The sequence below is a fragment of the Canis lupus genome, chromosome 28 (assembly GCF_003254725.2).
Source record: "Canis lupus dingo isolate Sandy chromosome 28, ASM325472v2, whole genome shotgun sequence".
NCBI classification, from domain to species: Eukaryota; Metazoa; Chordata; class Mammalia; order Carnivora; family Canidae; genus Canis; species Canis lupus.
Window position 1 is genome coordinate 462,283 of NC_064270.1, and position 27,382 is coordinate 489,664.

At 35.9% G+C, this 27,382-nt stretch overlaps 1 protein-coding gene across 13 annotated transcripts in view; it reads left to right on the plus strand.

The window, feature by feature from the left end:
* Window positions 1-21,737, plus strand: part of MAPK8 (mitogen-activated protein kinase 8) — an 87,573-nt gene extending 65,836 nt beyond the window's left edge. For 6 of the 13 annotated variants that reach the window (XM_049103139.1, XM_049103145.1, XM_049103137.1 and 3 more), the window contains 7 exons: window positions 2,683-2,848; window positions 6,751-6,822; window positions 8,173-8,355; window positions 8,640-8,764; window positions 9,283-9,346; window positions 12,922-12,999; window positions 13,337-15,773. In XM_049103139.1, the coding sequence (XP_048959096.1) occupies window positions 2,683-2,848; window positions 6,751-6,822; window positions 8,173-8,355; window positions 8,640-8,764; window positions 9,283-9,346; window positions 12,922-12,999; window positions 13,337-13,569 (921 nt within the window). In that variant the 3' untranslated portion in view covers window positions 13,570-15,773. Of the gene's footprint in view, window positions 1-2,682; window positions 2,849-3,398; window positions 4,811-6,323; window positions 6,396-6,750; window positions 6,823-8,172; window positions 8,356-8,639; window positions 8,765-9,282; window positions 9,347-9,839; window positions 10,028-12,921; window positions 13,000-13,336; window positions 15,774-17,204 lie in introns of those variants that run through there. The other 7 variants (XM_049103144.1, XM_049103140.1, XR_003143955.3 and 4 more) reach the window with 6 other exon arrangements.
* Window positions 21,738-27,382: the final 5,645 nt, after the last annotated feature.

Genomic DNA, 27,382 nt, shown 5'->3' on the forward strand with positions numbered 1-27,382 from the left:
GTCCTCTTCCCTCCCTGGAAGTTTGGGGTGGGAAATGCTGAAAGTCCCAACCCTCTAATTACTTTATTGTTTCCCCTGACAACCAGCTCCCATCCTCTGGAACTTTCCAAAGTCACCTCATTAACATAAACTTAGGTATGATTGAAAGGCACTTTTTTTTTTTTTTTTAAGAAAAAGCATGAGTGGAAGGGAGGGGAACAGAGGGAGAGAGAGAATCTTAAACATGCTTAAGCATGCTGGGCATGGAGCCAGACACCTGGAGCTTAGTCTCATGACCCCTGAGATCATGACCTAAGCCAAAATCATGAGTCCATGCTCAACTGACTGAGCCATACAGATGCCCCCAAAATGCACTGCTTATGAAAAACAAAAGGCTCTCCTTTCTCCTTATTGCTCTTATCTCTTAGGTAATTCTAAGAATTTTAAGAACTCTGTGCCAGTAATTAGGCTAAAGACCAAATATGTATTTCTTATTATAAATCACAGTGTTACAACTAGGCTTTGCCAAGGTAACAGATAAACCCTGAATTCTTAGCTTAACACAACCAACGTTTATTTTCCATAATACATGTCCAGGACAGGTCATGGTGGGGTAAGGACTTTGTCTTACTCAGCAACCTCAGTAGTCTGACAGAGGGTCTACTATCTGGGATGATAACTAATCAACAAAGCAGGGGAAGAGACAACAGGTTGTTGTGCAGTGGCCCTTCTCTTCTTTGTTCCCACTCCCATCCTGTTGACTAGAACTAATCATGGTTAGGTCTTGCCTGTAAGGAGGCTGAAAAAATTGGGGGGCAAAGTTGGAATATTAGGTTACTTCACTTCTGCCATAAATTTATACAAATTCACTTATTCTTCTCATACATAGTTTGAAACAGTGTTACATCTAGAAAGGTATAGATTCATATACAAGGTTGAATTTCAGGTAATATTCTTTGAAGCATTTTTTTAACTTTTTTCTTGATAAAAAATATTTCTTAAATTGTATTTTGCTCTTAATCTTTCCAAAATAAAGTGTTTTAAGGTTGGAATCTTATTGCTAAGCTAGAATGCAGTAGTATAAAGAGCCATTAATCTTTAACCATCATAGTAAACACTGAAGTAGTATCAAAGCTTACAATATGTAATTCTTGAACTAGCTCTGTTACTTTGCTGGGATAATGTATTTTGTAAATAGTATACCATTATGTTTACAGAATAGCAATAATGAAAATTTTCATCTTCTATTTCACTAAGCCTGTTGATCTCTATTTTTAATTTGATAAAACCCTTAGATTATATATCTTCTAAACCCATTCATGATCACCTATCAAAATAGGCTAAAGACAACATATGTGATTTTCTGGATATAGACATTACAAAAGTGTGAACACTGTCTTTCAGGCTGCTTTTTTTCTTGTGTATTAATCACTGGTATTTAACGTTATATACTGCTTGTCAGTACCAGTAATGGAATATTTTTGTGGTGTGGATATACTGTGCTTGCTTTCTTTGGTTTCTTGGTTCATAATAAGATTCATCAGGGCTAACAGGCAAAGTGTGTTGGACTTGAAGTCATGAGTGTTTATGCTGCTGCCTTCCTTTTAATTATCATAGCACATAATTCCTAAAGGGTAGGATTAGGTAGAAAATTCTCACAAGGACATCATTTAGTAGCATCAACAGCAAGTAATTTTATGGATTAGTGGCACCAAGACAATGGTATCCTACTTCCATGGGCAGACAAAAATTTTATGAACAAATTTGTGTGATTTAAAGTGGGAATCTAGTGATAGAAAAGACTGATAATCATTTCAGTCCTTTAGAACTAAAAATCTGCCAGTTTGAAAGATAAAGGACATTTGCTTGGATTGACATGGAATAGCCCATTATTGACTTGTAATATCTATATAAAGCTTGTTGTGAATTTAAAATGAGATTTTTAAATTTTATTTTAGAGAGAGAGTGTGAGCTTCTGTGCTAGCAGGGAGAGGGAGAATCTCAAGCACTTCTGGCTGAGTGTGGAGCCCAATGCAGGGCTTGATCCCAAGAAACTGAGATCATGACCTGGGTTGAAATCTAGAGTTGGACACTCAACCAACTGAGCCACTGGGGCATCCCTAGAATGAGACTTCTTAAAATTTGGTCATTTATAAAGGCTAACTTATGATTCTCTTTCTTTTACTATAATAACTTTGAAATACCTTTCCAATTGTTTTTATTGCACTTGATTGAAAATTTCTAGCTAATTGTAATTTCTAGAAACTGAAAGATAAATTTCTCTAATATGTATGTATTCATAAGTGAAAAATGCCATCAGGCTAAATTCTCAAAATTGCCTGTTACGGTGAATTTGGGCAGTGATATTGATTATAATCAGAGACATTATAACAGTTATCATGAATTGTTTTTCAAGTGATCTAATGGACACATGGGTGGCTCAGTCGGTTAAGCATTGACTCTTGATTTTGTCTCTGGTCATGATCTCAGGGTTGTGGGATGGAGCCTCATGTCGAGCTCTCCACAGAGCAGGGAGTCTGTTTCTAACCCTGTCTCCCTCTCCTGCCCTACCCCCTGCTCACTCATAACTCCCTCTATCTCAAATAAATAAAATCTTTTTTAAAAAATTATTCTGATTAGCTTGTGAACTATAAAATATTTGTATATACCATAGCAGTCATTTTTTGTTTTTATATTTTTAAGGACTTAAAGCCCAGTAATATAGTGGTAAAATCAGACTGCACTTTGAAGATTCTTGACTTTGGACTGGCCAGGACTGCAGGAACTAGTTTTATGATGACACCTTATGTAGTGACTCGCTACTACAGAGCACCTGAGGTCATCCTAGGGATGGGCTACAAAGAAAACGGTCAGCAAACACTATTTACTTGAAATACTGTTATTCGCTTTTGTTTATCAGATTGCTTATGTAAATATTTAAACTTAAGTGGATAGAGTTAAATGTATCACTGAAATGTTTATCACAAATTTGAAAGTAACTATAAATTTTGTCATAAATGTTTAGAAAAACTTGGGGCCCCTGTTTATTTAAATATAAGTACATAACCATCAATACTACAGCTAGACAAAGGATTTGTTGCTTTGGCTTCTGAAACAGAATATATGCCATTTGCTTGCCTGTAACTTGAAAATGAGTATTTCTAACAGGGGCTGAAGTATATGGTGGACTGACAGTTCTTTAGTAATAATCCTACTTTGCATAAGCGATATTTGAACATACTTCCAACCTTTTGAAACTAAAGTTATAGCACCTAGTGTAGACTTCAAGAGCTATAGTGAGGCCATTTTGCAAAGCTGATGGATGATTAAAGTGATCTTTTAGAAGCAGTGCTTCATCAAAGCCTTGTGTCCACCCTAAAGAAATGTCATTATTTATATGTGCGTATATTCAATTATAGATTTCAGCATTAGAATCAAGTTTGAAGGGACGCTTGGGTGGCTCAGCGGTTAAGCGTCTGCCTTCAGCCCAGGGCGTGATCCTGGAGTCCCAGTATCGAGTCCCACATCGGGCTCGCTGCATGGAGCCTGCTTCTCCCTCTGCCTATGTCTCTGCCTCTCTGTCTCGGTCTCTCATGAATAAATAAATAAATCTTTAAAAAAGCAAAAAAGAATCAAGGTTAAAGAAAATTAACAGGCATGTAGTTCATATACCTTTTAAAATGTTACATACAAATATGTGTATAAATACACATATGTGTAATTTAAGAAGTTTTGTTGAAACTCAGATTTTTAAGCTATAAATAAATCTATACTGGATGATTATGAGCTTAAACTATAACTTTTAAAATGTGGCAATTTCATCCAAAATACTCCCTAGGATAAGACCTAGGGTACCTAAGGTGTGTTTTTTTGTTTTTGTTTTTGTTTTTAAGCAAGGAATCTGGAACAGAAGTTCACTTTGAATCAAGAAACTGTATTAATTCAGTCTTTAAGATTAATTTTTATAAAAGATGACACTAAACTGAAGATTTTAGCTTAATTTCCTTTGCTTTTCTGAATTAATTAAAAACAAATACTTTGACATTTATGATTATTCTTTTCTTTAACATGCTGTTCTGTTTCCATACTGTCTAAAATTGTTTTATATGTTAGACTTCACAGATTTAAATTTCGTATTAGACTCTTTTCTTTTGAGAAATGAGATTTCCAGTAACCAGCATGAAAATTGCTTTTGCATTTGTTGTAAAGCTGTCAATTGTCACAGATACTGTGTCACCCAATGTCCTATAAATGTGATCTTGGAGATAGTTTCCTACCAGAAATTAGCACCAATAGAAACTATCATATAAAGAATTGACATGCTTTCCTGTCTTAGGAATTTTGCAGATCACTTTATTGCCCTTTTTTGGCCTTAGGAAATGAAATCAAATGTAATGCTTGATCATGATAACATTAGTAATAAGGTTAGAACAAGAACTTCCTTCTTTTAGTGACACCCCACCCCCACTAGTTCTAACAACTTTGTTTTGTCTTTTATTGCAAGCTACCATAAGGCTTTTTACAAACTGTGACATGATGACTATATTTAAACTGCCTAATAGATTAAGCAGTTAAACCGTTTAAAGCTAGTTTTGTTTGAATCAGGCATGTTCTATTTTGAGAAGTCTTCCCTAACCCAGGCAATATCTACTCTTGTGCTTGCAGCTTTTGAAATTTGTTTAAAAACATGTTTTTCTTAAGGCTACCTACATAAATTGTGTCCTGGATATTTAACTGAAGTTTACCATTCTTTAAAACCTATAGGGAAATTTTATTGTAGTAGTTTGTTTCCAAAAATAAAAACCCCAGAAAAAATGGTTTTCTGAACTGATTTATGAGTATTAACTTTCCTCTAAAATTGTATTCTTGAAAGGTGAATCATGAAGATTCACATGAATTCTAATAAATTTTAGAGAAACTTTAACTCAACAGGATTTCCAAAATTTATTCCCACCTTTGTTCCTAAGATTCCATAAGGAGCTGGTAGTCTCTTTATGAGTATATTGGAAAGTACAGGCTTCTCATTTCACAAGTCCACCTATCTCTAACACTTATTTCTTTCCTCTTTCTTTTTTTTGCCTGAAAAAGGACCTTGAAACTTCAAAAACAAATGCAAGTTTCTAAGGCTTTCTTTTTAAATTGCTCATTCTTCCCCTCTTCTATTAAACTGCAACCATCTACTCTCTTTTATTTTAATTGAAGGATATAGTAGGCATGCAATATTATATTAGTTTCAAGTGTACATTGTAGTGATTCAGTGTTTATACACATACACACATATATGTATATATATTTATATATAGTGAAGCAGTCATCACCATAATGAATCTAACTACCTCCTCTCCTTTTTCTTTTTTTTTTACCAAATTTTCAAACCAAAGACATAAAATATCAGGAAGTATTAGTGAAACAAGTGGAGATCCCCAAATTGCCCTTTTCTTTGTTTAGCTGATTCTTTTCAGCATCAATTGGATTTCCCATTAAAAGTTGATGGGAGTCAGGAAGTTAATAGAGAGACTCTTTGTAGATAATAAATCTGTGGGAACTTTCATATTATACCCAACTAAAACTAACTTCTTAAACCAAAGCAGTTTGGTTTTATGGGTTTAAAAAACTTTAGATGGAAACATAAAATATGCTTCTTTTACTAAGGTTTTTTTCATTGATTATTTGTTCATTCTCTATGCATTTGTTCCGTTTGGAATAGTAGGGTAAATGTATGATGTCAAGAAAACAAATGACTTTCATTTCAGAATAAACATAGGACTTCTCAAATAAATTTACCCAGTTTGAAATCCAGTTTGAAAATTTCTGAAGAGCTTTTGATTAACTTTTTAACTGTAATTATTCATAGAAACGCATTCTTTCTGTTAAATATTTTAATATACTGGATTATTTCCGCTCATGCTTTTTCTTTTATTTGACTTAAAGAGAGAGTATAATGCACAGTTAAACCTCAAAATAGTATCAAGATTTTATTTAAATTTTGCCGCCTCATGTTCATTTTCAGCCTTATTTGCAAAGATGTGTTTGATTCTGTTTCATATTTTATAAACAAATTTATAGAGACAAATGTATAGGTTTTTCAGTTATGTGATTTCTGTGCATAGCTCTCACTTTAAAATTAGATATGTAGTTAAAAGGCTACACTTCACATTTGCTTTTGTGAATCAAAGCCTTTTGAAAAATATTTTGTGTTTTAAATTATTCCATTAGCTAAAATTAAAATCACTTTTTTCTTTTTGTGATGTTTTGCAGTTTTTATATAATGCAGTCATTTATGCTTCTTTGATTTTAATGACCTTTTGCTTTGCTTTTCCTTCTTTTGTGCTGCAAACATATAGTGGATTTATGGTCTGTGGGGTGCATTATGGGAGAAATGGTTTGCCACAAAATCCTCTTTCCAGGAAGGGACTGTATCCTTGTGCTGCTGCAGCAGTTAAATTAGTTAGGTGATGAACTTCCTTCTGTTATCTAATGAAAATAAATATGGCATATTCATATATATGGGTTTCTTTAAACAGATGTAAAGTTTGTGGCTGTTATAGTTCAAAAATTGTTGAGACAAGAAGCTGAAATATTTGTAGGCTGCATTTGGCAGTAGGACATACAGTCTCTGCTGGTAGTTAGAGCACATTCACCGTCACTCATTTTTATTTTATACTGCTTTCTATAATTTTAAAGTATACATGGTGTATGTGATTTTTTTTAATGTTTAAATTTTTTTTTAACCAAAATCTTTATGTTAATGTCATTGCATTTTGTTTTCAGTTGACATTTGGTCAGTTGGGTGCATCATGGGAGAAATGATCAAAGGTGGTGTTTTGTTCCCAGGTACAGATCGTATCCTTATCTTTGGCCTAAAATGTAGTTTCTAAAGGTCAAAATGTATGATAGCACTTTAACTTGGTCAGGTATAATGTATTTTGTCTCTCCCTAATAGTAAAATATTGTTAAACTACTCTTTCAAAATACCACCTGCTATTTGACATAGACTTTCCTTTCCCTCATTTATTAGTTTATATATAAGTTAATTCTTACAACTGCTAAGTGAATTACCCATAATTACTTGCTGGCTTTGAGTTGATTTATTTAACCTAAATCAAAAATCATGGCTTGCATTAAAATTTCTAATAATTATATACTCGAGTGAGCCTAGAAGTACTTAGGACTTAATACAAATTTTGGAATTGTCTGTTGCTTCTGTTCATCCTTTTGTTTTGTTCCCCCAACCACCTCCTCTTTTGTTACTGTTCTGTATGTTTTGCATCTTTTTGGTTGTTGTCTCATTTTTCAACATAACATACTGATTTTTTTCATCTGAGAATTTTAGCATAATAGTTTTATATGGTGGTGAGTAGATTTGGGTTCATTCTTTTTGTTCATCTGACTGATTTTAGTTTTATATTAATGGTGGGTGATCTGTTACTTGTTTATCAACTAGTAACACTGAGAATTGTAGGAGGGAGAATGGGAAAAGCTATACTCCCTGGGCTAAGAAAGACTGAATTAGCTGCAGAGAGGACTTGGAGTATGAAGACTAGGATGAAAAAGACCAGGGAATCATAACCTTAACAACTTATCAAAACACAGACTCATTTCTTAAGTTTCAGAGTTTTAAAAATATTTTAATTAAACATAAGCTAAACAGAAAATGACAAAAGAAAATGGCACTTTTGTTAAAGCCATTATTTTTATTGTTACTGGTTATTTTCTGTTAGTACAGAAAACGAAAGGACAGATTATAAGAAGTATTTCTTAACCTCCCAGAAATGCATTCACATTTTCTAAGTTGAAAGAAAAGACAGATTTTATATTCTAGAAATGTGTACAGTTTAAATTTAGAGTCCCTGTGGGTAGTAATTGTCGTTATTCCTTGAGTCACTTATCCTTTGTATTTAGAATTTGTGGGTTTAAGCTTCTCTTTCTATGGTAAAATCAGTATTAGTAGACATACACACACACACACACACACACACACACACACACAAAATAAGGTTAACAAAGCTTATCTATTGATCCTTTCTATCTACAGTCATTGCCTTTTACAAGGTGGCTATAAGACAAAATTTATAACTGCCACATTCTTTCTTAGAATTTTTTAAATTGCCAGTTTATTGTTATTTTAACATAGATATGGCTAATGTATTGAACATTAGTTACAGAGTATTTTTCTTAGCTACTTGATATTAGATATTGATCAGTGGAATAAAGTTATTGAACAGCTTGGAACACCATGCCCTGAATTCATGAAGAAACTACAGCCAACAGTAAGGACTTATGTTGAAAACAGACCTAAATATGCTGGATATAGCTTTGAGAAACTCTTCCCCGATGTACTTTTCCCAGCTGACTCAGAACACAACAAACTTAAAGGTACTTTTTATAAATATGTATTATTTATTCAGTTTTGGGATGTGTGTGTATGTATGTTCTTAAGGGATAAAACCCAGCGTTATCTCTGAGTGGTGGAACAAAGTGAAAGGTTTGAGTTAATTTTTTTGTTATTTTATTTTTTAATCCTGTATATAACCTGATTTTATAGTAAAATCTTTTTTTTAAACATACATTTTCAATAAATGAAAGTTACAATAATGAAAGTTATAATAATTTAAAAACTTTTGTTAGATACATATACATTAACATCATTATTTTTACAGCCAGTCAGGCAAGGGATTTGTTATCCAAAATGTTGGTAATTGATGCATCTAAAAGGATCTCTGTAGATGAAGCTCTCCAGCACCCATATATCAATGTCTGGTATGATCCTTCTGAAGCAGAAGCTGTAAGTTCTTTTCTTAATGTTTGAAGACTATACTGAATTAAAGTTAGGTTTGGAGGAGACTAATTTTAAATAAAAATAACATATATTTTCTGTTTTTTGCATGACTAGTATCTTAAATTAATGATCATATCCAAGCACCCCACACACAAAGTTACATCCCACTATTTCTTTCCTTTTAGCCTTGGTATGTGATGCTAGGATGTTGAACACTTTGGGAAAACATTCTAACTAGTTACAAGACAAACTATTCTGTCCAGAGCATAGCGCAGTTGTGTGATGTAAATAAAATAGGACAGTTTCAAAAACTAGAAGAAAAGAAAAAGATGGTTAAACATCTTTTTTCCTGTCGTGAAAGTGTCATCCAAAACTAGTCTCTCTACATAAGAAGGTTGTTTATGATTGATCAGTGTTTGTCTAATGATGTATTTTTGAGAATCTCTGTTTGGCTAATAATTCAGATAATTTATAAGGAATTTATATACTCTCAATAAACTGAATTGTTGCATTGTGTTTTTCAGCCACCACCAAAGATACCTGACAAGCAGTTAGATGAAAGGGAACATACAATAGAAGAGTGGAAAGGTAACATTCACCAGATTCTTAGAGATGAAGCCGGAAGAGCTTCTGGATCTTTATGTTGATTTATTCATGTTAAGGAAATTAAAGATACTTTTATTATTCATAACTGATATTTGGTAAAAAGATTATTAGTATTTTTACAGAAGTAGAAAGTAAGTTTTCTGTCCCTGACTTAATCTGAATCTCTCAGGTTCCCACCCCGACATATTGATGCTTTCTGGAATTTTTATGCTTTTTCATAGTGTATAGATGTACAAACTTGTGTTTGATGTCTCCCTCTTTTCCTCTCCCACCCTGTTTTAATCACAAATGGTTGTATACTGTGCACACTTGCTTTGTTGATATAATCATTTATCTTTGAGATGTCTTATTCCACATATCTAGCTCATTTGGTTTAATAGCTGGTTAGTGTTCTGTTGTATGGCTGCGTCACAACTTCTGTATCTAACTCCTTCTTGAAGAGCTTTAAGTTGTGTCCAGTCTGTTGTTGTTACAGACAACTCCACAGTCTTCTTGTATACATGTGAGAACATCCCTGTAAGAAAAATCCTACAAGGAGATTTGCTGGGCCAAAGGATATTTTTCAAGTATTTCCAAAATTACTCTCCAAAGAAATTATAGCAGTTTATACTTCTGTCAGCACGGTTTAGGAATGTCTATTTTACCCCCACCTTCACTAACAGAGTGAGTTAATTTTTATTTTTTTATTTTTATTTTTATTTTTATTTTTTTTTAATTTTTAATCTGCAAATCTAATATAGTAGTTTTACTTTGTGAATGTGGGTAAACATTAATAATGCACTGATTATCTTAGAAATGTTAAAATATTTCTTTTTTAAAAAGATTCACTGGATCATTGGGGCTGGACAATTTTTAGATTCTGTTTACTTCCATTTGTGTTGGTGTCATTTAGTAATTTGACCACTTTTGTAGCTATGTGACTTTGGGCAACTCACTTGGTCCCTTCTTTACCTGGTCTTAAAATGGAGACAGAAGACCTATTATTAAGAGATTATATATATAAATAGTTGGAAAGGCTAAAGGTAGTGAGTGGGGAGATATAAACCTGAATAGGTGATCCATCTGTAAATTTGGGGTGCACCTGGGTGGTTCAGTCAGAAGCATCTGTTGGCTTAGGTCATGATCCTCAGGGTCCTGAGATCAAGCCCCGAGTCGGGCTCCTTGCCTGGAGAGGAGTCTGCTTCTTCTTCTCCCTCTGACCCTCCCCTTGCTTGTTCTCTGTCTCTCAAATAAATCTTAAAAAAAAAAAATCTGTTCAGGAAGAATGAATTTGATTCTTCCTAGGACTAACCAAGATTAGTTTTCTCTGAGTTAACTTTTGGGAAACATAGTTAGAGCCCCCCAGAATGATAGAATTAAGTAGAACCTAGTGTATCTGTATATGTAATAAGTAATGTACAAGAATATAATTGTGGACCAAAGTATGTGGTCCTGGATATTTTACATATCTTATTTGATATTTTTATATATCATTATATTTACAATAGACATTTATGTATTTCTTATAATTTTAATAGGCCACCAATTGTAAAACATATAATTATATACCACTAAGAGAAAACACTGCCAGTTGCACTACACCATTGATTATAAGATGCAACTCTATTTCATACATGTTAAACTGAAAGTGCATCTTAAAATCAATGAAACATAGTACAGTTGACTCAACACCCAGGGACTGAGGTGCTGACTCACACACAGTTGAAAATTCGCATATAACTTTTGACTCCCCAAAAGCAACTGCTAATAACCTGCTGTTTTTTAGATGCTTTACTAATAACATAGTTAACACATATTTTGTATAATACATATACTGTATACTATATTCTTACAATAAAGTAAGCTGGAGAAAAATGTTATTAAGGTCATAAGAGAAAATAAATTTACGGTACTATACGTATATTTGTTGGAAAAAAGCCATGTATAAGTGGACCCATGCATTTCAAACCTATGTTGTTCAAGAATCAACTATATTTTCTTTATTTAAATTTAATTTGCCAGCATATAGTATAATACCCAGTGCTCATCAGGTGCCCTCCTTAATGCCCATCACTCAGTTACCCCATCATCCCCACCCACCTGTCCTTCAGCAACCCTCTGTTTGTTTCCCAGAGTCCACAGTTTCTCATAGTTTGTCTTCCTCTCTGATTTTTCTCCATTCAGGAGTCAACTGTATTTTTGTTTGTGTGTAAAGATGTATCTGTGATTTTTGATTACTGTAAACATGTTTACCTTTATTCTATCTTTTTCTCCTAGTCCAAGTGTAGCTCAGTTACCCACAAACTGCTTTTTTTAAAGATCTGCTTGACAGTTTCAGCATTCTAGCAGAAAAATCCATTCCAGAGCCATTAACTTACAGGTTACTTTGTCTGCTAGTTAGTACTCCTAATTAGCTTTGGTTCCTCTGCCCTAATATCTTTTCACAAATGGGTGTTTTCTCTTTATATATAAAAAAAAAAAATCCTCCTATTTAGAATACTTATCATTGCTTTTTTGTTTCTTTCAAGAAAAGAATCTTCCATTCTTTCCTCTATTCAGACTTCGTATTTTTCTCTTTCCAAGACCAAAAAAGATTACCATAGCAAGCAAACTTTGGTGTCTCTAGCTCTTGTTCCTTGTGACATTCCCACTTATTTTACCTTCTAATTAGAGATTCTTTCTCAGTTTAATTTAAGTAATTAGATTCCTTGAAATTCTGTGAACATTTTCTGCTTGTACATTTTTCTTAGAAGAGGGTTCGTTGTTCTTACGCATTTTTCAAAGGATTCCATGATCAAAGATGAATAATGGTGATGTAGCATCCACTGGAAGGTTCTTCTGAAGTAGACATTCAGACTCACAAGGTGCATCACACTTGACATAGAAGAACACAGGGCAGGAGGGATATAATAACATCCTCAGAGCAGCATCTGGTATCTCTTCAGTTGGAGCACTGCTTATAGCAGTCCATCCACTATACAGAAGTCTAGTAAAAAAGATCCCCATGGAGAAATCTGTGATAGCATGTCATACTTCAAATCATAAGGAGTTGAAGGGTAGCTACCTGCTTTTTAAAAAAATAAAAACATATTTATATTCCATTCTTATTAAAGAAGCTTCCATACACACTTGCATTTAAATCTTATAACAGATATCTAGATAAGCACCTACAATGTACCAGTACTATGCCACAGCTCAGGAATTAGATGTGAATAGGACAAATGTGAGACAGAATTGAGCATTTGTCATACTATGTGTAGAATTACATGGTACAGTACAAAGAACTGGTGGAGTGAAAAATGATGAGGCTTCCAATCCTAGCTCTATCCTTAACCGAACTTTAGGAACATTAGTTATAGCAGAGATTTTGTTTCTTTCAGTATAGTTCATGGTTCAGGATCAGGGAATTGTGGTTAACACTTTTGAATCTTCGACTGACAATTAAGGGAGTTTTTGCCATTGAGAGGACACTATCAGAAATAGTTAATGTGTGTAAAAATGTTTTACTTAAAACATAGATAACTGTGAGATTGGCTCTTAGACTTTGAAAAGTTTATTTTTGTTCACCTTTTTTTCAGAGTTGATATACAAAGAAGTTATGGACTTGGAGGAGAGAACCAAGAATGGAGTTATACGGGGGCAGCCCTCTCCTTTAGGTTGGTTACAATATAAGCTTGGTTAAGGTTATACAGTTTGCTTCTTCTGTTGTAATCTTCAGTTGCACGAATCCTGTAGTTTTCCCCATATTTACTACTGTTATTATTGAAAGTTTTAAAAGTATAGGGAGTATAATTTGGTTAGTTAAATTTGAAAGCACTGATACACTATTGTATCAATACATCATGCTAATATATCCATAACTGACTTTATAAAATATACATCTTTTTCTATAGTACTGACATCCCAATGAAGAAGGGAAATTTAAGACCTTTTTCTATTGACATTGTTCTCTTTTTTTTTTTTTTTTTTTTAATTTTTATTTATTTATGATAGTCACAGAGAGAGAGAGAGAGGCAGAGACACAGGCAGAGGGAGAAGCAGGCTCCATGCACTGGGAGCCCGACGTGGGATTCGATCCCGGGTCTCCAGGATCACGCCCTGGGCCAAAGGCAGGCGCTAAACCACTGCGCCACCCAGGGATCCCGACATTGTTCTCTTTAAAGAAGAATTTTTTCACAATTAAGTATACTTATCAGAATTTTAACACTTTACTCTGGATAAACTAAGGCTTTATTGCAAAATTTGGTACATGTGATAACTAAGTTACCATCTTCTCATTTTGGTGTTTTTGATTTGTTGAACTAAGGCAGTAACATTAAAACTGCCATTAGAAATTGTTCCATCTCTAACAAGAAAAGCGGTTTGCAGGAGTTAGACATTTATCATAAGCTATCTTACACTTAATTTTAGTACTTGTAAAAGCATAAAGCATTGAGGGGGAAAAGTTAAATGACAGGTAACTTGTATGAAATACATACTACATGACAGGCACCTTGTGGTTTATGTACTTTTATTTCTTTCAAACCTTACCTAAGACCTCATGAAAGGGATTATTATGCACATTTTACATGTGAGGAAACTGAAGTTCAAAATTATTAAATGAATATAAGATTACAAATATATTATGTAAAAAAGTCACTAACCTGAAGCCATGTTTACCAGTAGCTTCAGATAACCCGGTTTTTCCAGTATCCAATATGGCCTTTGGCTGGCAGCAGAGACTTTTAGCTACAGAGGTTAGGGCAGCTTTAGGAAAGAGATGAAATTTGAATTGAACCTTGAAGGCCAAGTAGTATTTCAACAGATAAGTCTTGAATTTGAGTAAAACGATGCCATTTTAATCATCCCTTTAAAACTCTTCTCCGTTTTAAGAAAAAAAATATATATATCCTGTGGGTAAGATTTTTAATTATAGTTTCAAATGCCCATTTTGTTGTACTATAAACATATATTTAAATAATTTCTGTGGCTCTCTATAACATTTTTGGTTATATTTGTGCATCTTTAAAATTTTTTATTTTTTAAATCCTTGATCAGGAGTGCAGTCTTCTAAATTATAATATCGATACTATTGAAAACATAAATTAATTTTGACCTTATACTTAAAATTTAGTTGTAACAAAAGCTGTGTTATAAATACTTTAATAGCTGAGTTGATTGGCTTTGTATTGATGTACGGTAGTAGCATAACTAAATTGTTCTTGTTGGAGATCCAAGTGGGATTTGAAAAGTCCATTATTTGGAAAACTTTTATACTTCAGAATACTATCCTAAAAATTTTTTTTTTTTTCAGATAAAAATAAAAAAGAATACTATCCTAGTGAGTGGCACATTCTAAGAGTTGAATGTTTGAGTGAACTTAATTTCATGAGATGGAGCAGTTGTATCTCTTCTTAATTTAAAGAAATGGCATCTTGGGCAGCCTGGGTGGCGCAGCGGTTTAGCGCCACCTTCAGCCCAGGGCGTGATCCTGGAGACCTGGGATGGAGTCCCACGTCGGGCTTCCTACATGGAGCCTGCTTCTCCCTCTGCCTATGTCTCTCATGAATAAATAAATAAAACCTTAAAACAAAAAAAAAAGAAATGGCATTTTAAAGAACACTTGACTATAGTTATAAAATAGTGGCAAGGACAGGAATGCAGGTTTCTAGACATTTTCTGGATTCTCAGTTATTAGCTTGCAGAGGAGAGTGTTATTTTAGTAAATCAACCTGTTACAAAAATATTCAGTTCTTAATTATGTGCAAAAACAGAAGAAAAATCTTTGACAAATTAGAATATGAGATAATCACAATACCATTTCAACTTGATTTTTTAAAATGAAATACATTATTTTCCCCACTTTCCTATCTTTATTTCAGTTTGGCTAATATACAGTGAGTTTGCATGCCTTTGAGTGTATAGAGACTCACCTGAGAGGGAAATGACCCAGCTACCAGAAATGAATGATTTTCCTTATTATTGCCATTCAGATAATTCAGAATTTACTAGATTGCTTTAAAGTTCAGGGGAAACAGGTACCTTTTTTTCCATAGGTATTTGATTTTCAAATGAAAAAGTTACCTATATAATGCATTTAAAAGTTAGTTTTTGGGGCACCAGGGCTGGCTCAGTTGGGTAGAGCATGTGACTTTGGATCTCAAGGTTGTAAGTTTAAGCCCTACTTTGGGTATAGAGATTACTTTAAAAATAATTTTAAAATTAAAAAAATAAAAGTTAATTTTTATCAGATTAAGAAGTTTGGATAAAAGGAAATTTTAATTAAAAAATAGAGGCATGAGGGGATTCCCCAGGTGGCTCAGCAGTTTAGCACCTACCTTCAGCCCAGGGCATGATCCTGGAGTCCTGGGATGGAGTCCCACATCAGGCTCCCTGCATGGAGCCTGCTTCTCCCTCTGCCCCTCTCTCTCTCTCTCTCTCTCTCTCTCTCATGAATAAATAAATAAAATCTAAAAATAAAAAATAAAAAAGAGAGGCATGAAAATGTATGTTTGGTAGAATCCTTTTATCGTCTGAATATTTCAGTACAAGTCTTCAAAGCTAGCCAGGTACTGTGTACTCTTCAGTCAACAGACACATTTTGTAGAGTCTTGTGGATTGAATTTGAAGTAGAGTGTCAGGCCTGACGTCTATTCAGTCTGCTCCTTTTATTCATTTTACCTTGTGTTACCTGTTCTGTCTCTAGTAGTTCCATTCTTTTCTGTCTCCCAGCTCCCTCCCCAGTAACCTAAAGATTTGCCTATTCTATGTCCCTGGTTATTTCCTTGTTGCTCTCAAAGGACCTTTTCTGTTCTAGAGAGTTTTATTGTTCATCATTAGACAGAATAATGGGATAATTTAAAACACTGAGATGCTAGGTACTAGAGCAGTGGTTTTCAGCCTGCTTTGTTTTTAGCTTTGTTTTTATCCTTGAGTGCTTGAAACTCAGCCCTAGAAATGCTTACTGCTCAATATGAAAACCATTGCTTTTATTCCATAAATGTATTCTTAAGAACTTCTGTATAATTTGTATTATTTAATAAGCTCAAATTTGGAATGACTCTTATTTGATCACATAGCTCAGAAGAATTTAAAAAAAAAATACATACTTACCTAGAACATGAATCATCTTTAACATATTTCCCATCCCTCAGTGACATTCCCTCCTATGTCCTAACCCAACTCCCTTCAAAGGATTTCTCTATTGGTTATTTATTCCTGCTACTTTCTAAAAAAAATCCAGATGGGATGCCTGGGTGACTCAGCAGTTGAGCGTCTGCCTTTGGCTCAGGGCGTGATCCCAGGTCCAGGGATCAAGTCCCACTTTGGGCTCCCTGCAAGGAGCCTGCTTCTCTACCTATGTCTCTGCCTCTCTCTCTCTCTCTCTCTCTCTCTCTCTCTCTCTCTCTCTCTGTCTCCCTCTCATGAATAAATAAATAAATCATAAATAAATAGGTAAGTATATGTATGTATGTATATATATTATATCGATACATATCCAGGAAATGCTTGTTAGCTATAGCTAACTTACTTCCAGTAAAGGAAATAATCTTCTTGTACTTTTATGTTTTATGTTTTAAAATCTTTTTTAAAAAAGATGTGCCAGGATATTGTTTGGAGTTTACAGTGAAAAGATAAGTAATTTTTATTAGGGCAGTAGTCTTTTAACCTTTTGGGCCATATATCCCTTTGAGATCCTCTCTCCAACAAAATGCAGTACAGACAGTTTTGCATGTTTTATCAGTATTATTCATACACAATCTAATGAGCCTTTTCAAAGCCAAGAGAAAAAAATTATTGATCACTAGAGGTAGCCAATACAGTATAGGCAGCTCGGCATGCAACTCTGTCTGCAACTGATTTGCTGTTTTGTTTCTCATAGCACAGGTGCAGCAGTGATCAATGGCTCTCAGCATCCATCGTCGTCATCATCTGTCAATGATGTGTCTTCAATGTCAACAGATCCAACTTTGGCCTCAGATACAGACAGCAGTTTAGAAGCATCAGCTGGACCTCTGGGCTGCTGTAGATGACTACTTGGGCCTTTGGGGGGTGGGGGGATGGGGAGTCATTTAGTCATTGATAGAACTACTTTGAAAACAATTCAGTGGTCTTATTTTTGAGTGATTTTTCAAAAATGTAGAATTCATTTTGTAGTAAAGTAGTTTATTTTTTTTAATTTCAAGTGATGTAATTTAAAACTTAAGTTGTGTTTTAAAACAGCAACAAAACTGTATTGTATTTTTGCTGTAATTAACTGTATAATGTAAACCTAATTATTTTATCATGGTTTAAAATTTTTGCATATTTGCTTTATCTTATGCTGCTGATTTTTTTTTTTTTTACTGAATTTCTAAGATTTTGTTTAAGCAACTATTATGTGGTGACTTGCCTATATCATGAATTATTTAAGATTTTATAGTTTTTTTAATTAGAATTTTATTTTAAATGTTTTGTTCATGATGCTATCCTTCAGGGTTATGTGCTTATCAATGAAATAACCCCAGAGGAGTGAGGGAAAATAACCTGTAGCCAGTTGTATTCAGGAATAACTACTGTAAATGATGAACGTGTTAAAAAACCTCCAATATTTGCTACTTGCCAATCCTAATTTAATTATAACAGTTGGTAGGCATCCTACAATTGTTCTTTGGCGAAAGTCCCATCATCTAAATGGCAGAATAACTTAGAGCATGTCTTTGAAGATGATGGGCGTCTACCCCCACCCTCCTATTCCCCAACCCCACACAACAAAAGTAAAGTAAAAAGAATATGGTATTTTTACAAATTTGTGGCATGCTCAAAGCTTATGATTACATAAAGTCAAGAGGATACTTCATGAATAATACATTTCAATGCAAATAAACAGATGGTTCACTTCTACTAGCTATGAGCCTGTTTTTGTACACAGAGTTAATCTACTCAGGCTGTAGGTCCCAGCAGTGGTCTAGAGTCTGGTCTTTCCCTTTCCTGCAGCCTCAGGCCCTTGGACCTTTCTGGTTTCCTATCACAGTGTCAGTCAGGGGAGCACCAGTTCTCAAGGTGTTTTCTGGCCATTTGATTCTAACTGTAGCATAATCATATTTATACTAGCTGTTGGGAGGTTCCAAAGCCTACTTCAATTTCTGTAGGTGATGTATCAAATGAGCAATATACCGTTCATCTGAAAATAGTAGCACACAGCCATATATAGGATATCATTTTCTAAGGACTGTTTCTTCACATTGAGCAGAGCAGGCATAAGTAGTGGTTATTTAGTCTGAGTCTTTGTTTTTTTATACCTAATTTTCAATAAAACATGCAATGTGGATGTTGAGTAGTGTAAGAATGGTGCTGCTCCTATCAAGTGTATGTTAACTGTTTACATTTTATACCTGCAGAATTCTTTCTCCACAACAAATTTTTCTTAAGTAAATGCCATTGAGGTCTCTATCTCTGAAATACATTCTCTGTATTGCCCCCAGACATTTTTTGTTATTTTTGGAACAAGAAGGATTTCATGTAATGAACTGGGAAATGCATATGTAAGTAAGTGACAAGATTCTAGGCAGAAAGTCCATGGGAATTAATGACCAACAGGAGCAAGAACTGGTACATCTCAATATGCAGTGTCTGAGAGTTCGCTTGGCATGTTCTTCATATATTTAGTGCAAAATGCCTTTTGAGTTAGGTATTTTAGGTTATTGTTAATGTGCAATATTTAGGATTAAAATACATTAGCCTTTTTGTATGCTTTGAAATAGCAAGTTTGTTTTTGATGGTTTCCAGTTGTGAGTTCTAGCCTCTTGAAGTTATCAACCTTTTTATCAATCCCTCTTCTACTCATACAACATGGTGTGTTAATTTTATTAATAAGCAAATTAGAGTTTTGAGAATGTTACACCTCGAGTTATAGAAACAATTGGATTTGCAATTTTAGTGGAAATTTGAGCATGAGTGTGTTCTTAGTTTATATTAGTTCGGCAGTTAATCAGCTTTATTTTCCCTAGGATAGATTATTCACTGTTGCACTTTAACAACTGACATGCTTTCAGAAGTTTCTCATATTTTATGTTTGATTGCCAGTAAGCCATCTCTATTGATACAGATTAAGCAAGGAAAACCAGGTGTTCTTACTGTATCACTTGTTGTAAATGCCAGCTCCCCCTTGCCAGCCAGCATGTTTCAGTTGATCCAGAGAAAAGGAATTCTTATTAGTCAATGCAGACTAAAATTCTTAACAAATTCTATCCTGAAAACAGTCTGTTAAATGTTAGGTGCCCTAGGTTTTTAAAATACAATATCTAAATACAACTTTCCCTCATTACATAAATCTATTAAGCTAAAGATGTACTGGTTCTTTTTATTTTATAAACCTTTTGAACCTTTAAAACATCTTAAACATTGGTGTGGGGTTTTTTTTTTTTTTAAGAAATTGCAAATAAGATTTCTATTAAGCAGTACTTATGTAAAGCCACCTTCTCATAACTTTGGTTTTTCAACTTTATATATTTAATATACTCATCATCTTACTGTCAGAAAATCATTTTGATTAAGATTTATTATTAACTGTATTATTTTATTATTCAGCTTTATAGGAAAGAGACAGTAATTCTTTCTACATAGTTCTTCCTGGTTACTACTCTGTTACTTTCTAATCATTTGTAAAATGATTGTGGTGTTGGGATTGCTTAATTATATATATAAATAGAGCATCTCAACTCTTTCATACTGTTTGCTGAACAGTTCTCGTTTTGTCACACACCCTTGGCTGCTGATTATTCCTGGTGTGTACTCTTCCAGGTTGGCACAGTGCTTCACACCAGACTAAGAGAAATGCCAGCCTCTTAAATGAGGAGGCTCCCATATAGCCCCCTTTGTAGTATAGAGAAACTTGATGGTATGCAAAGCAGCAAACTTTCCCATAAGCCCTTGCGTTATTCTGTTCCATGTTAATCCTGTTTTGTCTAAAAAGATGAAGGTGAAGAGGACATCAGCTCATAGTGAGATCAGAGGTGGGCAAGTGAAACTGTTTCGGGGTTATAAACAAGACTTGGTTTACACTATCGGCCAGTATGTGCTACACATATGAAGATGTAACTACTCAGTGTTGCCTAGGCACAAGCCTGTACAACATTTTGAGATAAAGACATAGTCTGTTTTCAAAAATACTGTTGTAGTTTGTTTGTGGGTGTTGTTCATTAGTCACACATTAGCTGTAGAGTGAATGCATGAAGCCCCATGACCCCAGTAAACTTCTCTTATCAGTAGAAAAACCAAACACCACTGTTCCATGATTAGCAGCCCTCTTAAATGTTGCCTCCGTGTCTTTACATGTTAGTGTACCTGTGTTTCTATGATCTCTCTTAGGTTTTTCCTGAATCAGAGGAAACTGATTTTTCCTTAATAATAAGAATGATGAAGATGTAAAGGGCATTGAAGCAGAAATGTATAGTTTGGGGTACAATTAGAGAAATCACAAGGAAAACAAAAGTCCTAATTAATTTCAAACTAACTGCTCTCTTAGTTAAGTGCTCTTAAGGAGAGTCTAGTAAGAGTAACAACTTATGGCCATTTCTAGTTTAGATTCTCTTCGTTCCTGAAACTTCCGAGAAATGTTACCTGTGGATTAATTTTGCACAATGTTCTATTCTCACAATAATTTACAAATTAAACTAGATTTTTATTGAACTACCTCACACTAATTTTCTATGCTTTCCCAAGTAAGCTATTGCCCTTATTGTAAGCTCTTTACTGAGTGTGAATTATAAATGTGTGTTAAATACTTTATAGCCAATGTTGACACAGTACCAATAAGTGTGTAAAATATATACCTTGCATCAGTAAGAGAGACTCATGTGGAAAATCTTTCATTGTATATCTTGGAAAATTGTGTTAGATGTGTTCGTTGAACATTATTAATGTCTGTTTTTATAAGTAGAAACCTGCTCGTGATACCAGTCCATTCTTTACATTTTACAAAAGGAATAAATCTTAGTAAATTTTACAAAGAAATAAATTACTTTTGTAGGCCCGATATTTGGTATATTTTTGAGAAGCTCTTAATCTTTTAGCTGAATGATGAAGTTGAACTAGCTGTCTACCTGGACTGTGACATCTATTTTCTCATTACAGTTAATCCTGTTCAACGGGTTTTAAAACCTGGAAACCTGCATACGATAATTGACATTTGCTTTTCTCCCTCTATGATGCCATTCCTTCTTCATTCCTGTTCCTTCCCTGTGTTCCATTCCCTCTCCTCTCTAGAAAAAAACAAAATGGGGCACTTTGTAGGGAATGCTGAGATAATTATTGTGGTTTTTAAATCATTCATGCCCTGGTCATTAAACATGCACCACTGGAATGTACACATTGTTACCTAGTATGTTAATTGGTTATAATATTTTAAATAAAAAAGAAAAAAGTGGTATGAAAATTATGAAATTAAGAGTTTTTTCATTGAAAATAAAATGTAGATTTGTGGCAAAAAGTTTTTCCGGCAATTTTAAGATATCCTGTGGATTGGGATTAAAAGGGTAGTGGTGTTAGCACAGGTTTCTTAGATTTGGATTTAAACAGATTGTGAAGAGCTTAAAATACCATGCTGGTTTTCTGGTTTACCTAGTCTTGCTTTTCTTGAGGTCTTGAGGTCTCTGGAGAAAGTTTATCTAAAAGGAATTTTCTTTAGTGCCCTTAAGCTAGTTCTTGGTAACTATGTGAGAGAGCAGCTATCATGGCCACTTGGCAAAAATTAATTTAAAAGGATCTATTTCAGAATAAATTGAGGATTTCAGCCCTGAGTATGTTCTCACCTTTGTCATGCATATTTTCTCTTTGCCTGTGCTGGCCAGGCTGCTCTGTGAGTATCAGGGTCACTCACTATATACATCCAGGATGCCTCTGTATGACAACACTCCTCTATCTTTACTCAACTCTTGCTCCAGAAAACCATCTTAGCCATGCTATCCCCAACCCTGGCCTGCACTCAAACCTCCTGCTCTGAGGACAGGACTGGAAGGAGGTCTTTAACCTGATCACTGCTGCTCCATCAGCTGATGGGGTTGCCAAGTTGGTGCATGCAATCTGTTTTATCACAGTCACTGGAGAGGCCTCCGGGAAGACAGTGGGTGGCAGAAGAAGACATTAAAGCGTTGAGTCAGTATCCACCACCAGTTGGTATCCAGTATCCAGTTCTGATACCCCAGTGATGTAATACCCCAGTGACACTAAATAAAAGGGGAATAGTTCGTCCTTGTTAATCTAAGTACTCCATTTATTTTAGTATTGTACCTTAAAAGGTGCATTGACTTCATGTAAGTAAAAATTGATTTGTACTGATTTTGTGGTTTAAACTTGTTTTAGCTTTACAGCTAATGAATTAACTTTACAGCTAATGAATCTGTGGACTTCATTTGAAACTAAAATACTTAAAATATGCCTTGTTAATGCTGGACTTCCAACATTTAATTTTCTCAACTGGTGAATCCATTTATGTCTAAGATCCTAAGTTGGAAGCTGGGGTAAGGAAAGATACAAAAATGGATGACAGTCTGGTCAGCCTGATTGAAATACTCTTGTGAAGAGGAACAAGAACCATGCTGAAGGAACACAGGGATTGATCAGATGAAATGAGAATTTTGCAGAGGAGGCATTTTTTGAGCCTTGGTATAAGGAAGGGTAATCCCAGGTTAAGGGAAAGGCAAGGAGGTTTAAAAGTGTGTGCATGGGCAAGGAATGTGGAATGGCCTGGCATGAATGTGGTCTAGGAGGAGAATATGACAGATAAGTCTGAAAGACTTGAAACATTTGGAGGAATTGTCTTCATTTTAAAGGCAGTAGGAATTTGTAGTTTGTGGGGAAGAGTAATGTGACCAGACCTTTGTTTTAGGAGGTACATGGATAGTGGGAGTAAGCTGGTTAGACTGGCGGTGGAGACTGGTGACTGGGCAGCCAAAGATAGCTGAGAGAGCTGAGATCCTTTTTGAACAATAAAGGAAGGAGAGGACTCAGGTTGCCATTAGCTGGGCAAAATGGCCAAGAGTAGCATTTGGGGATGAGCCCTAAGGATTTGGCAGCACACAAGTGGTTGTGCAGGGAAAGCATATCCAGTCTATTTTCCAGTTTGTTCATCATAGTTTGAAGAGACCATGATGGAACATACATCAGGTATGGCATCAGCTTGCCACTTTGTTTCAGGATGGGAGGGAAAGGAGTAATTTCTCCTTTACTGCCTGTACACCTCTCCAGTCTCTTCCATCGTGAGGTCTGCATCATCTGCCTGTATGACTCATAAACCCATTTCCATTAGTATCATTTTGTGGACAGAAGAAAAGGGATTCCTGTTGGGTAATATATGTAAGACTTAGTTACCTGGATAGGTGGGGGCATAGTTCTGTTTGCTAAGGATCCAGTGAGTGGTGAAACAGTAACGAGGACTTTAGAAGTTGGCAGGAAATACAGAGAATCACGACATGTCTTGAGGAAAAAGACTGAAAGGTCAGACAACTGAAAAAAGAGGAACTAAAAAGCATGTGTGTTGACAAGACAAGGTTCCAGAGAGGGTGGGACCTATTGAATCCTGTGAATCCAGGTTAGCCTGAGCTCAAGATGGCGAATTTGGGCAATCTTGGATAAGTCTCAATTTTGGTGAGCCTGGCGCTTCTTTGTCACATAAGGATGGGAGATGGTCTCACAGGGCTACTATAATGATGACTTCATATACTTTTATAAAAGTAATCAGTGTAAGCAAATGGAATTGCTGACTTTAACTTTGGAAAGGAATAGAAATGGTTTAATGTAGAGAAGTATCCAGGAGCAAAGGAGCAATTGTGTATTGACTCCCACCTGAGAACTTCTGTATGCTCTGACCTTCAAGTAATTTTTTATATCCCAAGTAGTCCCACCCTTTGGTTGGTAATAATTCATCATTTGAGAGAAATGCCCCAAAAACCAATACTGATATTTTAAAAATATTTTATTTATCCATGAGAGACACCCAAAGAGAGGTAGAGATATAGGCAGAGGGAGAAGCAGGCTCCATGCAGGGAGCCCAACATGGGACTCGATCCCACGACTCTAGGATCATGCCCTGAGCCACCCTGGCATCCCCCCACCTTTTTTTTTTTTTTTTTTTAAGAATTAGAACAGATAAACATTTTGTTTTGGTTCTAGTTCATGTAACATTCCCACTGTTCACCTCATTCCAGCTGAACCTCCACCATGGCATCTCTGTGTACAATGCCTCGGTTGCTTACTCCTGCATTTGCCTATTTTAACTCCTCATTGCCTAAGACCTAGCTCAGATAATTCTCTGATGAGCTTTCCCTGCGGTGACTTTTTCTTTCACATAGCCAGTGCTTGCTTGCTAACTCATTTTATTCATTTGTTCACTTCCCACTTTTTTCCACAGGATATAATGTCTTATAAGACAGGCATGTTGTCTGCCTTTTAATATTGTTCTGTGAGGTACCCTGTGTTCTCTTTTAGATGCTTCATTCTGGAAGCCCTTGGATGGAAGAACCTGTCCTAACTCCTAGGTAATGCCTGGGAGGTAGGCATTCAATAAATGTTGGGCTGGGTAAATTAATGGCTAGGGCCTACATCTATGCTGTTTCTGTCCTCTGGAATGCAATATTCATGATCCTCAAAATGTGTCCTAAGGAAACCACATATAGCACTCTGAAATTACTGTAGTAGTGTGAGCTTGGGCTCCGATACCTAAAGTGGAACCCTGGCTTCACACTAGTTGCCTCACCTACAGCAAGTTGCCTAAACTCTCTGAGGCTCCTGTTTTCCCAGAAGAGGTGAGAGGGAAAAGGTGATTCTCAAATAGAATTAGAACCATGAGGGAGATGGTTTTCTTACAAGCTTTCTGAGATGACTCTTATATGTCCCCCCTCCATCCATTATCAGCTGCCTTAGAGACCTAAACAAATACCCAACTCTCCACAAGAGCAGTGACAGATGGGATGCAGGGCACATCAAGAATGAGGCCGGCCAAGCCCCAGGTGGTTACTATGAGAGAAGGGAACCAGGATGACCCCAGGAGACCTCTAAAGGAAGACAGAGATGAGGAAGTAGAGGGGCAGATGGTGCAGCCCAAGTAATGATCCTGCCTCTGCCCTTCCTACAACCCTTCAGTGACTCAGTAACTAGTACCAATTCTAGCTGGCTCTCTGTTGAATTAGTAGCAAGATTCATTGAGTGCTTACCCCATGCCAGGCATTCGGTGCTTTGTATGAGCTCACAGAGTTTTTGCCACTTTGGTAAGAACTGTTCTCCCCTCAAACTGAGGCACAGCGACCCTAAGTAATGTGCTCAGGGCTCCTTGACTGACCTGTGGTGGGGCGGGGGTCTGAATCTGGGCAGTCTGACTCCGTGTTTACTTTGTAACCACTCTGCTCTCCAGTGGTTACAGAGGGAAGACTGAGAAGTTCTATGCCAATAAAGGTTTTCCTGTTCAAGTAAGTTACGGGGCTGCTACTTAAAGGCGAGCATGTTCATTTTTCAGGACTCTTGAAAGACTTTAGTGTGTGTTTAGTCTCTGGCCTCTGGCCTCCCACTTCTTGTCTCGGAGGCCAACACTTCCACCTTCTTGCATCTTTTTTCAGACTTCTCATTATCACCTTCATTTCTTCATCATTATCTTTCCCTCTCTACTGAATTATTCTTAGCAGCAAACATGCTCTAGTAATTCCCGTCCTTAAAAGGCACTCTCACCCCCTTTCGCTTTGCTACCCTATTTTTCTGCTCCTCTTCACATCAGGACTTCTGTAGAGATTGATCTGGGCACAGTGCCTTCCCTTCATCCCTCATTCAGTCTTCAGACCATTCCTATCTAGTTTCTGACCTGTCACTCTACTATACTCGGGCTGGACCTCAGTTCCTGGACTAGCTTCTCTGCAGCCACTTCCTGTCACCCCCACCAAAGTTCTCCACTCTCCACCAGTGGCCCAAAGAGCCTTGTTGGGATACAAGCCAATTCATGTCCATTGATTTAAAGCCTTCAAATGCTTTTCTACCTCCCTTAAAATAACTCTACCTTGAGTGACAAGGCTCTAGTGTCTGGCCTTTCCTGCCTCCTGCCCTGTGACCCACCATGCCGACACTGGTGCCATCACTCATGCAAACTTCTACAGCTCTTTTTCTTCTGCCTACAGCCGTCTGGTTGCATGGCTGCCCTGTCTGTCCTTCCGTCTTCAGATTCACCTTCTCAGGACTTCCGGACCAAACTGCCTAAAATGCAGCCCTGGGATCCCTTTTTTTAGAGCACGTCTTAAAATCTGAATGTATCTTTTTTATGTGTATGTCTGTTAAAAAAGGAAAAAAGCACAATTCAACTGAGTAAATTTAGGTCTTTTTTTTTTTGTAAATTGAGATCTTAATGACTTTATTCAATGATTCATAAATATTGGGCAGAATTGAGTCTAACATAGAAAGGAACTCGGAGGAGCTGTACAAAATGAAAAATTACTATAGGCAGAGGGAGCAGGAAATTAGAAAAAAGCAAGTTGGTTATTGTAAGGTTACTTTCTTACAGGGGACAGTTGGGGTCTAGATGACCTAACTAGTACTGACCAGATGATTACCGATGGACTGGTTTAAGATTCCGTTCGTTCCTGGGAAAGCTCTAACTGTTAAGTCTTGGGTCTGTGATGTGTGGCTTAGTTTGAATGACTGCATTTGGGGCCTGTTGTCTTCTTTTTAAACTTATGGTCTATCTTACATCATAAATTCTATGAAAGCCATGACCTAGGTCTTGTTCCCTGTATCGCCATATAAATGAAAAGCCTGTGGATTTCTACAGTGGACATAATATGCAGCAGGGAAATTCTCTCCTAAAGCATAAAGGCTAATAGCATATCCCACCCCCTGTGACTAGATCCTTGCCACCTTCTCTAGTGCTCCATCCTCCCCCACCTCTGTTTCTCTGTTTCTCTCTCTGTCACACATACACACACCTTTTTTGCTCTAGCTACACACATCAGCATACAAAACCGTTCAGGTGTCAAATCTATCAGGGTGCCTTCCCTGACCTCTGCCCTCTGATTTAGAGATCTCATAGCAGTCATTTTGCATCCT